The sequence below is a fragment of the Piliocolobus tephrosceles genome, chromosome 10 (assembly GCF_002776525.5).
Source record: "Piliocolobus tephrosceles isolate RC106 chromosome 10, ASM277652v3, whole genome shotgun sequence".
NCBI classification, from domain to species: Eukaryota; Metazoa; Chordata; class Mammalia; order Primates; family Cercopithecidae; genus Piliocolobus; species Piliocolobus tephrosceles.
This window is the reverse complement of record NC_045443.1, coordinates 53,221,089-53,235,204: the sequence shown is the minus strand read 5'-3', so window position 1 is coordinate 53,235,204 and position 14,116 is coordinate 53,221,089. Positions and strand designations below refer to the sequence as shown.

At 51.4% G+C, this 14,116-nt stretch overlaps 2 protein-coding genes across 5 annotated transcripts in view; one reads left to right on the top strand and one right to left on the bottom strand.

Annotated features, from left to right (window-relative positions):
* The window catches only part of SMARCC2 (SWI/SNF related, matrix associated, actin dependent regulator of chromatin subfamily c member 2), a 29,367-nt gene extending 20,807 nt beyond the window's left edge, over positions 1 to 8,560 (top strand). For 2 of the 4 annotated variants that reach the window (XM_026454654.2, XM_026454652.2), the window contains 7 exons: positions 130 to 194; positions 426 to 561; positions 644 to 810; positions 2,208 to 2,342; positions 5,214 to 5,595; positions 6,186 to 6,614; positions 7,145 to 7,399. In XM_026454654.2, coding sequence (XP_026310439.1) covers positions 130 to 194; positions 426 to 561; positions 644 to 810; positions 2,208 to 2,342; positions 5,214 to 5,595; positions 6,186 to 6,614; positions 7,145 to 7,221 — 1,391 coding nt within the window. In that variant the 3' untranslated portion in view covers positions 7,222 to 7,399. Of the gene's footprint in view, positions 1 to 129; positions 195 to 425; positions 562 to 643; positions 811 to 2,207; positions 2,343 to 5,213; positions 5,596 to 6,185; positions 6,615 to 7,144 lie in introns of all 4 variants that reach the window. The other 2 variants (XM_026454651.2, XM_026454653.2) reach the window with 2 other exon arrangements.
* Positions 8,561 to 9,374: 814 nt separating this feature from the next.
* MYL6 (myosin light chain 6) lies at positions 9,375 to 12,954 on the bottom strand. Its single transcript, XM_023210808.1, has 6 exons — positions 12,816 to 12,954; positions 12,532 to 12,559; positions 11,514 to 11,657; positions 11,095 to 11,268; positions 10,633 to 10,710; positions 9,375 to 9,566 (listed from the first exon to the last, which is right to left on the bottom strand). Exons 1-6 carry the CDS (start codon positions 12,816 to 12,818, stop codon positions 9,538 to 9,540), a joined length of 456 nt encoding a protein of 151 aa, XP_023066576.1. The 5' UTR covers positions 12,819 to 12,954; the 3' UTR covers positions 9,375 to 9,537.
* Positions 12,955 to 14,116: the final 1,162 nt, after the last annotated feature.

Below are 14,116 nucleotides of genomic sequence, written 5' to 3'. Positions count from 1 at the left end.
CGTGGGCCCAGGAGTTTGAGACCAACCTGAGCAACACAGCAAGAGCCTGTCTCTAAAAAAAAAGAAGAGTGTTAGACACAGACGACTGTGTATTAGACATTTCCTATTTTCCTTTTCCCATGGGCCCAGAGGAGAGCGGGAATGACGAGGCTCGGGTGGAAGGCCAGGCCACAGATGAGAAGAAGGAGCCCAAGGTACAGAGGGATTGCTGGGAGCTGCAGGGGCTGCGTGCAGCACTGTGGTGATGGGGGAATTGGCCTTGTTCAGTTTAGGTGGGCAAGGGCTGGTTTTGGACAGGGTTGTCTCCTAGAATGAAATCACCTCCAAAGTAAGAGGAATAAATTTAGTTCCCTGTCTGGCCCCTCTTTGTGAGAAATAATCACCCAATCCCTGATAACTCTCCTTTTCTGTCACTGGAATTTCAGGAACCCCGAGAAGGAGGGGGTGCCATAGAGGAGGAAGCAAAGGAGAAAACCAGCGAGGCTCCCAAGAAGGATGAGGAGAAAGGGAAAGAAGGCGACAGTGAGAAGGAGTCTGAGAAGAGTGATGGAGACCCAATAGGTGAGCCTCCCACAAGGGTAGGTGGGGGTACAGGGAAGAGAGGTGAAACTGTGGGGCTAACTTAACCCTTGTCCTGGCCCAGTCGATCCTGAGAAGGAGAAGGAGCCAAAGGAAGGGCAGGAGGAAGTGCTGAAGGAAGTGGTGGAGTCTGAGGGGGAAAGGAAGACAAAGGTGGAGCGGGACATTGGCGAGGGCAACCTCTCCACCGCCGCTGCTGCCGCCCTGGCTGCTGCCGCAGTGAAAGCCAAGGTGAGGCCAGACCTTGAAGACCTCAGGGAAGAAAATGCCCACTTCTCTAATCTCATGTCACTTAGAGGAAATCCTTCCTCACTCACACCTTAAATAATGCTGACCTATTTATTTTTAATTTTTAATCTCTGGAGGAGGTAAAGTTAGTCATCCCTTCTCTAAGCTTTAAAAAATATGTCACGATTGGGCCTGTTTTCAACCCTGTCGGTATTTCATTCCGTGTTACCCTTTGCCACAGTATCTCCACGTTCTTTTGTTGAGACAGAGTCTTGCTCTGTCAGATCTTGGCTCACTGCAGCCTCCACCTCCCAGGTTCAAGTGATTCTCCTGCCTCTGCCTCCCGAGTAGCTGGGATTACAGGCGCACAACACCATGCCTGGCTAACTCTTTGTATTTTTAGTAGAGACAGGGTTTCGCCATGTTGACCAGGCTGGTGTTGAACTCCTGACCTCAGGTGATCCACCTGCCTTGGCGTCCCAAATTGCTGGAATTACAGGTGTGAGCCACTGCACCCAACCTCCATGTTATTTTATTTATTTATTTATTTATTTATTTATTTACTTACTTACTTACTTACTTACTTACTTACTTAACTTATTTTTTGAGATAGAGTCTCACTCTGTTTTCCAGGCTGGAGTGCAGTGGCACAATCTTGGCTCACTGCAACCTCCACCTCCTGGGTTCAAGCGATTCTCCCACCTCAGCCTCCCGAGTAGCTGGGATTACAGGCACTTGCCACCATGCCTGGTTAATTTTTGTATTTTTAGTAGAGACGGGGTTTCACCCTGTTGCCCCAGGCTGGTCTCGAACTCCTGGACTCAAGGGATCTGCTTGTCTCAGCATCCCAAAGTGCTAGGATTACAGGCATGAGCCACCACGCCTGGCCAAAATAATTTAATTTTTTAAAAAGGCTGGCCGCAATAGCTCACACGTGTAAGTAATCCCAGGACTTTGGGAGGCTGAGGCAGGTGGATCACCTGAGGTTGGAAGTTTGAGACCAGCCTGGCCAACATGGTGAAACCCTGTCTCTACTAAAAACGCAGAAATTAGCCGGCGTGGTGGCGCATGTCTGTAATCCCAGCTACTGGGGAGGCTAAAGCACGAGAATTGCTTGAACCCATGAGGCAGGGTTTACAGTGAGCTGAGATCATGCCACTGCATTCCAGCCTGGGCAACTGTCTCAAAAGAGTGAGACTGTCTCAAAAAAAAAAAAAAAAAAAAAAGACACGGTGGCTCACACCTATGATCCCAGCACAAAAAAAGTCAAGCCCTTTCACCATGAGTTGTTACCACAGCAAGTTTGTTCTTATACCTGCCAGCATCTACCCTACCTTTCTTCTGTATTGTCTTCAGTTGGGTCCTCCCACTGATGTGTTGTCTCATTCCTCCTTCCCTAGCACTTGGCTGCTGTTGAGGAAAGGAAGATCAAATCTTTGGTGGCCCTGCTGGTGGAGACCCAGATGAAAAAGTTGGAGATCAAACTTCGGCACTTTGAGGAGCTGGAGACTATCATGGACCGGGAACGAGAAGCAGTGAGTAGCAGGAGCCCTAGAACCCTGCTGTGCTGTGCCTCAGTTTAAAATCAGAGGGGTGTGTGTGTGTGTGTGCGCGTGTGTTTCAGTGAAAAAGAGATAAGCAACAGTGGGGAAAGCCTGAGACTGACAGGGCTTCAAAGCAGAGCAGGGCAGGAACAGGGCAGGAGTAGGGCAGCCAGTTAAGGACAGTTAAGTGGTCTCACAAGTGAAGTCTGGGGACTGAGGTCCCACAGAAGGTCAGCTCCATGAGGCAAGGACTCTAGTTGGTTGTTTTGATTGCTGCATCACCAGGTCCTTGAACAGTGCTTGACCCATAGTAGACTCAAATAGTGATTGAGTAAATGGGCTTAAGGAATGATGAGAGAGAGGGTTAGGGCCTCAGATCCAGGAGGTGAACTTGGAAAGGGAATGGAACAGACATAGTGTTGAACCATTTTGTCTTTGGAGGACATAAAAAGAAACAGACGGGCCAGGCGTGGTGGCTCAAGCCTGTAATCCCAGCACTTTGGGAGGCCGAGACGGGTGGATCACGAGGTCAGGAGATCGAGACCATCCTGGCTAACACGGTGAAACCCCGTCTCTACTAAAAAATACTAAAAAACTAGCCGGGCGAGGTGGTGGGCGCCTGTAGTCCCAGCTACTCAGGAGGCTGAGGCAGGAGAATGGCCTAAACCTGGGAGGCGGAGCTTGCAGTGAGCTGAGATCCAGCCACTGCACTCCAGCCCGGGCGACAGAGCAAGACTCCGTCTCAAAAAAAAAGAAACAGACGATAGGGACCAGGCATAGTGGCCCACATCTGTAATCCCAGTACTTTGGTAGGCTGAAGCAGAGGATCACTTGAGCCCAGGAGTTCAAGACCAGCCTGGGTAACATAGTGAGATCCCTGTCTTGACAATTTATTTTATTTATTTATTTGAGACAAGAGTTTTACTCTTGTTGCTCAGGCTGGAGTGCAATGGTGCGATCTTGGCTCACCACAACCTCTGCCTCCTGGGTTCAAGCGATTCTCCTGCCTCAGCCTCCCCAGTAGCTGGGATTACAGGCATGTGCCACCATGCCCAGCTAATTTTGTTTTTTTTTTGTTTTTTTGTTTTTTTTTGAGACAGAGTCTCACTCTGTCGCCCAGGCTGGAGTGCAGTGGCCGGATCTCAGCTCACTGCAAGCTCCGCCCCCGTGGGTTCACGCCATTCTCCTGCCTCAGCCTCCCAAGTAGCTGGGATTACAGGTGCCCGCCACCACACCCGGCTAATTTTTTGTATTTTTAGTAGAGACGGGGTTTCACCGTGTTAGCCAGGATGGTCTCGATCTCCTGATCTCGTGATTCGCCTGTCTTGGCCTCCCAAAGTGCTGGGATTACAGGCGTGAGCCACCGCGCCCGGTCTTGAATTTTTAATAGAGATAGGGTTTCTCCATGTTGGTCAGGCTGGTCTCGAACCCCCGATCTCAGGTGGTTGGCCCACCTCTGCTTCCCAAAGTGCTGGATTACAGGTGTGAGTCACCACGCTTTTTTTTTTTTTGAGATGGAGTCTCACTCTTTCGCCCAGGCTGGAGTGCAGTGGTGCAATCACAGCTTACTGCAACCTCCGCCTCCTGGGTTCAAGCAATTCTCCTCCCTCAGCCTCCCAAGTAGCTGGGATTACAGGTGTATGCCACCATGCCCAGCTAATTTTTGTATTTTTAGTAGAGACAGGGTTTCACTGTGTTAGCTAGGATGGTCTCAAACTCAACCTTAGGTGATCCGCCCGCCTCAGCCTCCCAAAGCCCTGGAATTACAGGCAAGAGCCACCGTGCCCAGACCAAAAAATTTTTTAAAATAAACAAATTAGCCGGGCGTGGTGACGCGAGCCTGTGGTCCCAGCTACTCAGCAAGCAGAGGTGGGAGGATCGTTTGAGCCCAGGAGGTCAAGGCTGCACTTAGCCATGTTTGCACCATTGCACTCCAGCCTGGTTGACAGAGTGACACCCTATCTCAAAAAAAAAAAAAAAGAAAAGATAGGGATCTCAGAGAACTTAAGGTTTAATGAGAAACATCAAATGAATATACAATATGGAGACATCAGAAACAGTTAAGAAGGTTTAAAGTATCTGACAAGTTCACGTTAAGAGATTGCACATCGGCTGGGCATGGTGGCTCATGCCTGTAATTCCAGCACTTTGGGAGGCTGAGGCGGGTGGATCACAAGGTCAGGAGATCGAGACCATCCTGGCTAACACGGTGAAACCCTGTCTCTACTAAAGAATAAAAAATGCAAAAAATTAGCGTGGCATGCTGGTGCACACCTGTAATCCCAGCTACTCGGGAGGCCGAGGCAGGAGAATTGCTTGAACCAGGGAGGCGGAGGTTGCAGTGAGATCACACCACTGTACTCCAGCCTGGGCAATAGAGTGAGACTCAGTCTCAAAAAAAAAAAAAAAAAGAGAGATTGCACATCAAGTTTCTAAGTCCTGAGATCATAAAATAAAGCTAAAGCTCAGAGGCAAATGAATTGATCTGGGATAGCTTCCTGAGAACAGTGAGGTTTTAGTGAATTTTGAAGTAAGAAAAGAACTTGAGTTGACAAAAGGAACTAGAAGCATTTTCCAAAACAAGGTAATGGCAAGTTCAGAGCTTTGTAGCTGAAGTGAACTGGGACCAGGTTAAAGTCATTGCAATAAGAAACCACGTAGGCACCCAGGAGACATAAAGGTCATGGGAATTTGCACGAAGTGGGGTGGGGAGGACAGAGGAGGCACAAGCGCAAGATGTAGATTTTGGGAACCTTCTGATTGAGAGGCAGGATCTTTCAGAAGAAGACAAAGCAGGGGTCAAGGCATTTGCCTTTGGGATCTGCTGAAAATTGGATAACAATACTCAATTGGCACTGGCAGCTGGAGTATCAGAGGCAGCAGCTCCTGGCCGACAGACAAGCCTTCCACATGGAGCAGCTGAAGTATGCAGAGATGAGGGCTCGGCAGCAGCACTTCCAACAGATGCACCAACAGCAGCAGCAGCCACCACCAGCCCTGCCCCCAGGCTCCCAGCCTATCCCCCCGACAGGGGCTGCTGGGCCACCCGCAGTCCATGGCTTGGCTGTGGCTCCAGCCTCTGTAGTCCCTGCTCCTGCTGGCAGTGGGGCCCCTCCAGGAAGCTTGGGCCCTTCTGAACAGATTGGGCAGGCAGGGTCAACTGCAGGGCCACAACAGCAGCAACCAGCTGGAGCCCCCCAGCCTGGGGCAGTCCCACCAGGGGTTCCCCCCCCTGGACCCCATGGTAAGTGTTATGTTCCAGAACTTTTGTTGACTAGAAGAATCCAGGTGAATGTCTCAGTTTCCCTCAAAGGCAATACAAGATGAGTCTGGAGATGAGGTTAGCCTTAATTTCTATAGATGGGCCTCTCTCTCTTAGGCCCCTAAACCAGCAGGAATCCTTCCCCAAACTCGAGAGCTTTGGAATTTTGTTCACTTACTCTAGTGTCAGAAAAAGGGAAGACAGTGCCAAGGAATGGCTAGATTATCCTTGTTTGTAAAAGTGAGTTATTCTTTGGGAGGCAGAGGCGGGTGGATCACGAGGTCAAGAGATAAAGACCATCCTGGCCAACATGGTAAAACCCCATCTCTACTAAAAATACAAAAATTAGCTGGGTATGGTGGCAGGCGCATGAGTACCAGCTACTCGGGAGGCTGAGGCAGGAGATTGCTTAAACCTGGGAGGCGGAGGTTGTAGTGAGCCAAGATAGTGCCACTGCACTCCAGCCTGGTGACAGAGTGAAACTCCGTCTAAAAGAAAAATAAAAAAGAAAAGGTGAGTTGTTAAGCAACATTTTATACCTAACTTTCTCCATCTCTCATCTTTATTCTCAGGCCCCTCACCGTTCCCCAACCAACAAACTCCTCCCTCAATGATGCCAGGGGCAGTGCCAGGCAGCGGGCACCCAGGCGTGGCGGGTAATGCTCCTTTGGGTTTGCCTTTTGGCATGCCGCCTCCTCCTCCTCCTCCTGCTCCATCCATCATCCCATTTGGTAGTCTAGCTGACTCCATCAGTATTAACCTCCCCCCTCCTCCTAACCTGCATGGGCATCACCACCATCTCCCGTTTGCCCCGGGCACTCTCCCCCCACCTAACCTGCCTGTGTCCATGGCGAACCCTCTACATCCTAACCTGCCGGCGACCACCACCATGCCATCTTCCTTGCCTCTCGGGCCGGGGCTCGGATCCGCCGCAGCCCAAAGCCCTGCCATTGTGGCAGCTGTTCAGGGCAACCTCCTGCCCAGTGCCAGCCCACTGCCAGGTGAGAAGGGGCCAAGAGGGGAGAAGGGTGAGGGAGAGGGGTCCACATGGAGGGAGGGTGAGCGGGCAGGTGGGGAGGAGGTCAGGTACTAGACTTTCCACAATCTTTTTTGAACACTCTGGTAAAATTAGAATACAGGAGGAAGGGCCTCTTTGGCTGTCCTCCACCAGTCCCCAGCCTGGCAGCTGCCACCTTTGGGATGGTATTGGGGCCTTTCACTGGTGGGTCATGGAGCAATCCTGTGGCAGAGAGCATCTCAGTTGTAAACTTGAAAAGCAGCTGTTTGCATGATGATTGTCATCCCTTTGCTTATTCCTATCACGTTCAGATGCCCCATTTAGAGAGTCTCCTTTCTATCAGTTTTTCTTAGTATGAGGTAGAAGAGGGTGTTGGGAACAGAAGTTGAACATTGTGGGTACCTCATTCATCCACCCAACCACTGCATGCCATGCCCGGTTCTGTCTGTGTTGGTCTGGGTCTGGAGCCCTCTCCTGCGCACTCTAACTGATTCATCTTACTTTTCTCCACAGACCCAGGCACCCCCCTGCCTCCAGACCCCACAGCCCCGAGCCCAGGCACGGTCACCCCTGTGCCACCTCCACAGTGAGGAGCCAGCCAGACATCTCTCCCCCTCACCCCCTCTGGAGATCACGGTTCCAGGAACAGCCCTTCCCCCACCACTGGGACCCTCCCCAGCCTGGAGAGTTCATCACTACGTAAGGAAAGCTCCTTCCGCCCCTCCAAAGCCCTCACCATGCCTAACAGAGGCGTGCATTTTTATATCAGATTATTCAAGGACTTCTGTTTAAAAGATGTTTCTAATGTCTGGGAGAGAGGATAGGATGGGAATGCTGCCCTAAAGGAAGGGCTGGTGAAAGGTGTTTATACAAGGTTCTATTAACCACTTCTAAGGGTACACCTCCCTCCAAACTACTGCATTTTCTATGGATTAAAAAAAAAAAAAAAGTAGATTTTAAAAAGCCACATTGGAGCTCCCTTCTACCCACTAAAAAATAACCAATTTTTACATTTTTTGAGGGGGAGTGAGTTTTAGGAAAGGGGAATTAAAATTCCAGGGAGAGCTCTGGGGATAGAACAGGGTGCAGATTCCGTCTCTCCCCAAGCCCCTTTTTAGTGACTGAGTCAAGGCCCCAGCTCCCTACCCCCACCCTACACTGAGCTTATTCGAGTTTATTCGTACTAATGATCCCTCCTGCGGCTTCCTCATTGTTGCTGTTGTAGGCCACCCCAGCTCAGCCAATGATTCCTTTCCCTCTGAATGTCAGTTTTGTTTTTAAAAGTCACCTGCTTAGTTGATGTCAGCGTATGTGTATTTGGTGGGGAAAACCTAATTTCGGGGATTTCTGTGGTAGGTAATAGAAGAAAGGGCAGTGGGGGCTGTTCTCCTTCCTTCCCTGGGCTGTATCCATGGACTCCTGGAAGGCGCAGAGAAGGGAGCTGTAAGAGGATGCGAAGTTTTAAAACCTGAAATTGTTTTTTAAAGCACTTAAGCACCTCCTTATTATGACTTGGTGGGTCACCCCTTAGCCTCCTCCCTCTCCCACCAAGACTGTGAGAACTTCAGCTGATAGCTGGGGGCTCCCCAGATGAGGATGCAGGGATTTGGGAGCAGTGGAAGAGGGTGCCCAACCTTGGGCTGGACCAACCCTTGGCTCGGAGCTCAACTCTGCTTCCTTCATTCCTGCTCCACGGCCCAGCTCCTCCCCTGTGACTGGAAGGCAGGTGTGCCTCCAGGCTCTGCACTGGTTCTTCTTGGTTCCTCCCGCCAGGCCCTTTGTTCCTCATGTCCCTGTGTTTCTCTCCTTCTGCGTCTTAGCACCTTTCTTCTGTTCAAAGTTTTCTGTAAATTTTCTTTTTCTTTTTTTTCTTTTTTTTCTTTTTTCTTTTTTTTTTTTTTTTTATAAATTAATTTGCTTTCAGTTCCATCTTGTGGGTGCATTCTGTGTTCTTCTTACCTGTGGCTGTCAGGTAGGGGGATTGGGATTGGAGCAGCTTTCCTGGAGTCCTTCACAGCGGCGTTTACCTGGGCCGGAGAGACATTCTGCAAGCCACAGACAGGGCCTACAGACACTGCGCCTCCCCACAAAACACGAACAGCAGCATAGATGTCAAGACTATGTGCTGGTATAGGAGCAAAGGCTCTCACCTGCCCTAAAAGCTGTTTAAGTCTTGGAAGGACATTCCCACAATAATGGAATTTTATATCTTTATCCCGTCAGAAGTAGTGGTTTCACTCCTTCCCTTATTATAAAGGGAGGAAGCAAGCCCCTTACCTCCTTTTGTTGTTATTGGCCCTTCGCCCTGCTAAGGTGATGGACAGGCTTAGGCAGTGCTAATAATGGCCTGGCTTTAGCTCCAATAAATACTCCACAGGCTTCCCCACAAAAGGCCTTATTGGGAGCTTGGGAGGGTGGGAGCCAGATTTAAGGAGCTGGAAGGCTAGGAGAAGACAGCCTGATATGGAATGGAACAGGGATGGCCAGCCTTGGTCCTACCAGGATCTAGGTAGGACCAATCTAGGTGGGAGATTTCCTAATCTCCCAAGAGGTAGCTTGTTTAAGATGGATGAATGGGGCCAGCAGTTTTTAAATGAAGCCCAGATGGCTAGTACAGGGCCGGCCTTCCTCAGCTTTCCTCAACCCCTGCACCATTGACCTTGGACTCTGCCTCAGGGCAGAAATCATCACCACCTCACCTTCTTCCCCTTTACCCTGTTCAGGAAAGAAAGCAGAACTGAACCGAGGGCCCAGAGAGCAAGTTTATTTGGTGAATGCTGACGGCAAACATCATCCAAGAGAGACAAGATGGGAAAGGTGCTGAGACAAGAGAGCCTAGGGAAACTTCAGGCTAGATAAAAAATTCACACAGGGAAAGGCACAGAGTCGGGAGACTGGAAGGGTCCTCAGCCATTCAGCACCATGCGGACGAGCTCTGTGGAAAGGAAAGGTGGAATGAGCCAGGGAACAGGGCTGTGGAGGGGTACACCAAGGGCCAGGGGACTACAAGACTGCAAAGGTAGCATAAGAGGGAACATGCCCACAGCAACCAACCCTGGGGTCAGTTTGCAGAGGAGCCACCTTGAGTCTGACCAGTTCTCCCTGCCCCTAGCTCCCCTCCCACCAGCTGTTAGTCCCCCACCCCACCCTGAGCAGCAAGAACACAGCAGAGGCAGAAAAGTTCTCAACTACACCTACAGCTACTGTCAGCCACTGGTGGGAGGAGGGGACAAGAGTTTTGGGTTAGGGTACCTCCAAGCTGCCCAGCGAGGGAAGGGGAAAGGACTGTTCAGCTATAGCAGCAGAATGGGACAGGCAACCCATACCCCTCTATGCCAGCTACCCATGCTCCAGGGCCAGAAGGTCACCCTAAAGCCAGACTGGTATACAGACTGGTGAGAGTTCCCAGACACCAGCACCCAGGGCCCTATAAGTAAAACCTCAGGGCCCATTCTAGAAGTAAGGAGGTACCTTACCCCCAGGCTGTATTCCTCTATGAGGAATCCCTCCCCTCCCTAGTCAGCTCCATGCAGAAACATGCCAGGAGGAAGTCAGATGGTAGTAGGGTAAGGGCAGGGGATAAAGAGCACAGGTTGAGGAAAAAAGAAACACTGGGGAGATCAACTAGAGGAGAGGCTGGGAGGAGCCGTACCCGCCCCATGGGCCCGTCACCCCGACAGGATATGCCTCACAAACGCTGCAGGAAGGAAGAGACATTCATGGTGAAGACAAGACACAGACATGGGGTGAGGGGTCAGGCGGTGGGGACAGACATTCCATTATTTCACTTCTCATTCCTTCCCACCCTCTACAATACTACCCCTTCCTTTCCTGTGACACCCCCCTGACCTCCCACTCCTGGGCTGGGCTGGGCAGGGCCCTGCACCTTGCCTCCTGGCTCTTTTTGGAGCCCAAGTCCAGGGATAGGGAAAGCCCCAAACACTATATTTGACCTGCCCCATACGGCTGCTTCCTCCAAGAAAGCGTAGTTCACCCCTTACCTTCATAGTTGATACAACCATTGCTGTCCTCGTGCCCTGCCACCAGCATCTCTACTTCTTCCTCTGTCATCTTCTCACCTGTAGGGGGAAAGAAAGCATCTTTGGGGGGCCGGGCGCGGTGGCTCAAGCCTGTAATCCCAGCACTTTGGGAGGCCGAGACCATCCTGGCTAACACAGTGAAACCCCGTCTCTACTTAAAATAAAAAAAAAAATACAAAAAACTAGCCGGGCGAGGTGGCGGGCGCCTGTAGTCCCAGCCACTTGGGAGGCTGAGGCAGGGGAATGGTGTAAACCCGGGAGGCGGAGCTTGCAGTGAGCTGAGATCCGGCCACTGCACTCCAGCATGGGCGACAGAGCGAGACTCTGTCTCAAAAAAAAAAAAAAAAGCATCTTTGGAATTGGGAGACAAGTGAGGTATTCAGGGTGGCATCTCGGCTCAAGGACAAGGACACAGAACCTTACCCAGTGTGACAAGAACATGCCGGATTTCAGCACCCATGACAGTGCCATTTCCTTCCTTGTCAAACACCCGAAGTCCTTCGACATAATCCTCATAGGTGCCCTGGTCCTTGTTCTTGGCCACTGTCTGCAGCATGGGCAGAAAGTGCTCAAAGTCCAGCACCTTCACATTCATCTCTGCCATAAAGGAGGTGGACGTGTCAGGCCAGAGAAGTAACACAAGTTCTCAGGACAGGGAATAATAGAGACCTCAACTGAACAGAGAGATGAGAGATGACTCCCTCCTATAAGCAGGGAAATCCATGGAAATCCATGGGATTTGCTAATCCAGACTTTGAGTTTGGGGCCTATGAAGATAAAGGGAAGCTCTTAGCTGAAGAACTGTGGGCCCATGACCACACTGAGTTCTTGAGGCCCCTCACCATCACTCTTGGGGTTCCCCAGGACCTTGAGCACCTCGGCGTTGGTAGGGTTCTGGCCCAGGGCCCTCATCACGTCCCCACACTGGCTGTACAAGATCTTGCCATCACCTGTTCGGTCAAACAGCTGGAAGGCCTCCTTGAACTCTGAGGATTCAGATGAATGTCAACACAGGATTTGAGGGTTAACCCAAACCCTACCTCAGAGCCTGCTGCCCATTCAACTTTGATCATGCTGAGGAAACCAGATATCTGCACCAAACTGTACACCGAAGTCTACTTAAGAGGGATCTATTTATCTTCCTCCCAACTCAGGTGTCCTATATAGAGCCTTCCTCCCCCTCTGGCAGCCTGGTAACATCCATTTACACACCTCCCTCTGCCTGCAGCAGACCTGCCAATCTCCACTGCTGCTACTACACTTCTAAGGGCAGGAATTCGCCACCGCCCAGTCAGTCCTGTCCTTATAAGGAAGTGAGAGCAGCAGCCTGGGACTAGGGTCATCCCAGCCTGCCACTTCGCACCCCTCAAGTACAAAGAGAACTTCCAGAGGGTAGAGCTACAGTCATATCCTTAGCAAACTCCCCTGTCCTGTCCCCATCTGCACAGAATATCGGGTCACTGCTCTACAGTGTTCACAACTGCAAGCTGGGAGGTCAGGGGCAGTTATCACAGGAGGAGAAAAAAGACAGAAGTAGCTGATTAAGGGACAAAGGAGCGCAGGCAGCTTTATACACCCTCCCCAGACCCCACACACAGCAGGCATTAGCTGACCAAGTTTTTTCACATACCCACACCACCTAAAACTCACCCAGTGCTTGGGACTCAGATCTAGAGTGGAAGGGGAGGGAGGAAGAAAGTGAGAAAAGAAAATGGAGGATCCAAAAAAAGAGGAAATAATCCAGGGGGTAATCTCATAGGGGTGCTAAAGAGATGATAGATTAAGATTAGAGGATAGGTGCTGGGGGGCGGGTGTCCCTCTCCCTAAGGGTGACCTCGGTAGGGATCAGAGATAACCTACCTGCGGTCTGGTCTTCGGTGAAGTCACACTGCTCAGAGAAGAGGGAACTGGTCAGCATCTGAACGCCAATTCCCCGAGTTTCTATCCCAGCCCCACAAACTCCTGTTTCAGGCTGCAGACTCGCTTCCCCGCAGGGTAGGGCCCCAGGCTTTCCAACCCCACCTCCAACCTTTCGGGTCCTCAGGTTCCCTTTGCCTCCTACCCCTGCCTTCTCCTCGCCTCCCACCCGTCTCTTCCCACCTCTCGCCCCCAATCCTGCCCATCTCCCAGGACCTGGGCCCCACCATCTTGACTGCTCAGCTCTGCGGGACCTTTTCCTGCAGTAATGGCTCCGACTCTCGGCCCAACCCTAGTCTTAGTACGTCCCAATGACGTCACCCTCAGCGGACTCAGCCAATAGGAACCGTGACCTGGGTTTATGCAGATGATCGCTACATTAGTAATGACGTGGGCGGGGCCAGCCGTTCCTTTCTCCAGCCCTACCTGGGCACAGAACCGCTTGGGGATGGGAGTGGGGGGGTGGGGCACAATTAATCTGCGCCTCCCAACAGCAGGAATATCGGAGGACTGGAAGAGGAGAGAGCCCTCTTTTCCCGCCCTCTCCTCCTAGCACCCTCCCCGTCTCCCCCTGCTCCCCCAACCATGAAAAAAATAGTCTGAAACCAAGAGAGGAACCCAGTCTTTATTTTGAAACAATAGGTGGCCTCCTGGTGGCTGGAACGTGCTTCCGCCTGCGGGGCCCAGTGTCCGGACCCCACTGGATCTGTGGAAAAAAACTAAAGTTGCCAAGCGCTGGAGCCCGCGCAGCAACCGGACAGCAGAACGAACTCCGCTACTTTTCCATGCTGGCTGAGAAGCGCGGGAGATTTGCCTCTTAAGGCGCGGTGAAGGGGTGGGAAGGCCCTACCTGTAGCACTCAGACGCTTAGGATGTGTTTCAAGAAGGCTGCAGAGAGAGGAGGCAAGAGGGGCTTTAGAAGCAGGCCTCTGGATAATACATCTGACTCTAGGTAATTCAGGGGTGCCCCCGCCCACACGCGGCAAGACGCCGGGCTCCCCTCCTCCCCCGGCCCCGCTCCTGCTTTTTTGGCCCCTCACCCTCGTAGTTGATGCAGCCGTTGCTGTCCTCATGTCCTGCCAGAACAGTCTCCACCTCCTCCTCAGTCATCTTCTCTCCTGAATCCCAGACACAACGTCTGAGGCCCTGCTTTCCCTCCTTCACTCACCCAGGCAACGCTTTTTTCCGAGACGTTTCGCTTCTGTCACCCAGGCTGGAGTGCAGTGGAGCGATCTCGGCTCACTGCAACCTCCGCCTCCCGTGTTTAAGGGATTCTCCTGCCTCAGCCTCCCGAGTAGCTGGAACTAAAGGCTCCCGGCTAATTTTTTGTATTTCTGGTAGAGATGAGGTTTCGCCATGTTGGGCAGGCTGCTCTCAAACTCTTGACCTCAGGTCATACACCTGCTTCGGCCTCCTAAAGTGCTGGGATTACAGGCGTGAGCCACCGCCCCTGGCTTTTTCCATATATTTTTGTAAACAATAATATGAACATAACAATTGTAATTTTTTTTTTTTTTTTTTTTTTTTT

Excerpts from the sequence above, each read along its gene's own strand:
- MYL6 (XM_023210808.1), bottom strand. Across the intron at positions 11,658-12,531 it reads CACCGAAGACCAGACCGCAG|AGTTCAAGGAGGCCTTCCAG; the intron begins GTAGGTTATCTC and ends CTGAATCCTCAG. Across the intron at positions 10,711-11,094 it reads GCATGTTCTTGTCACACTGG|GTGAGAAGATGACAGAGGAA; the intron begins GTAAGGTTCTGT and ends TTCCCCCTACAG.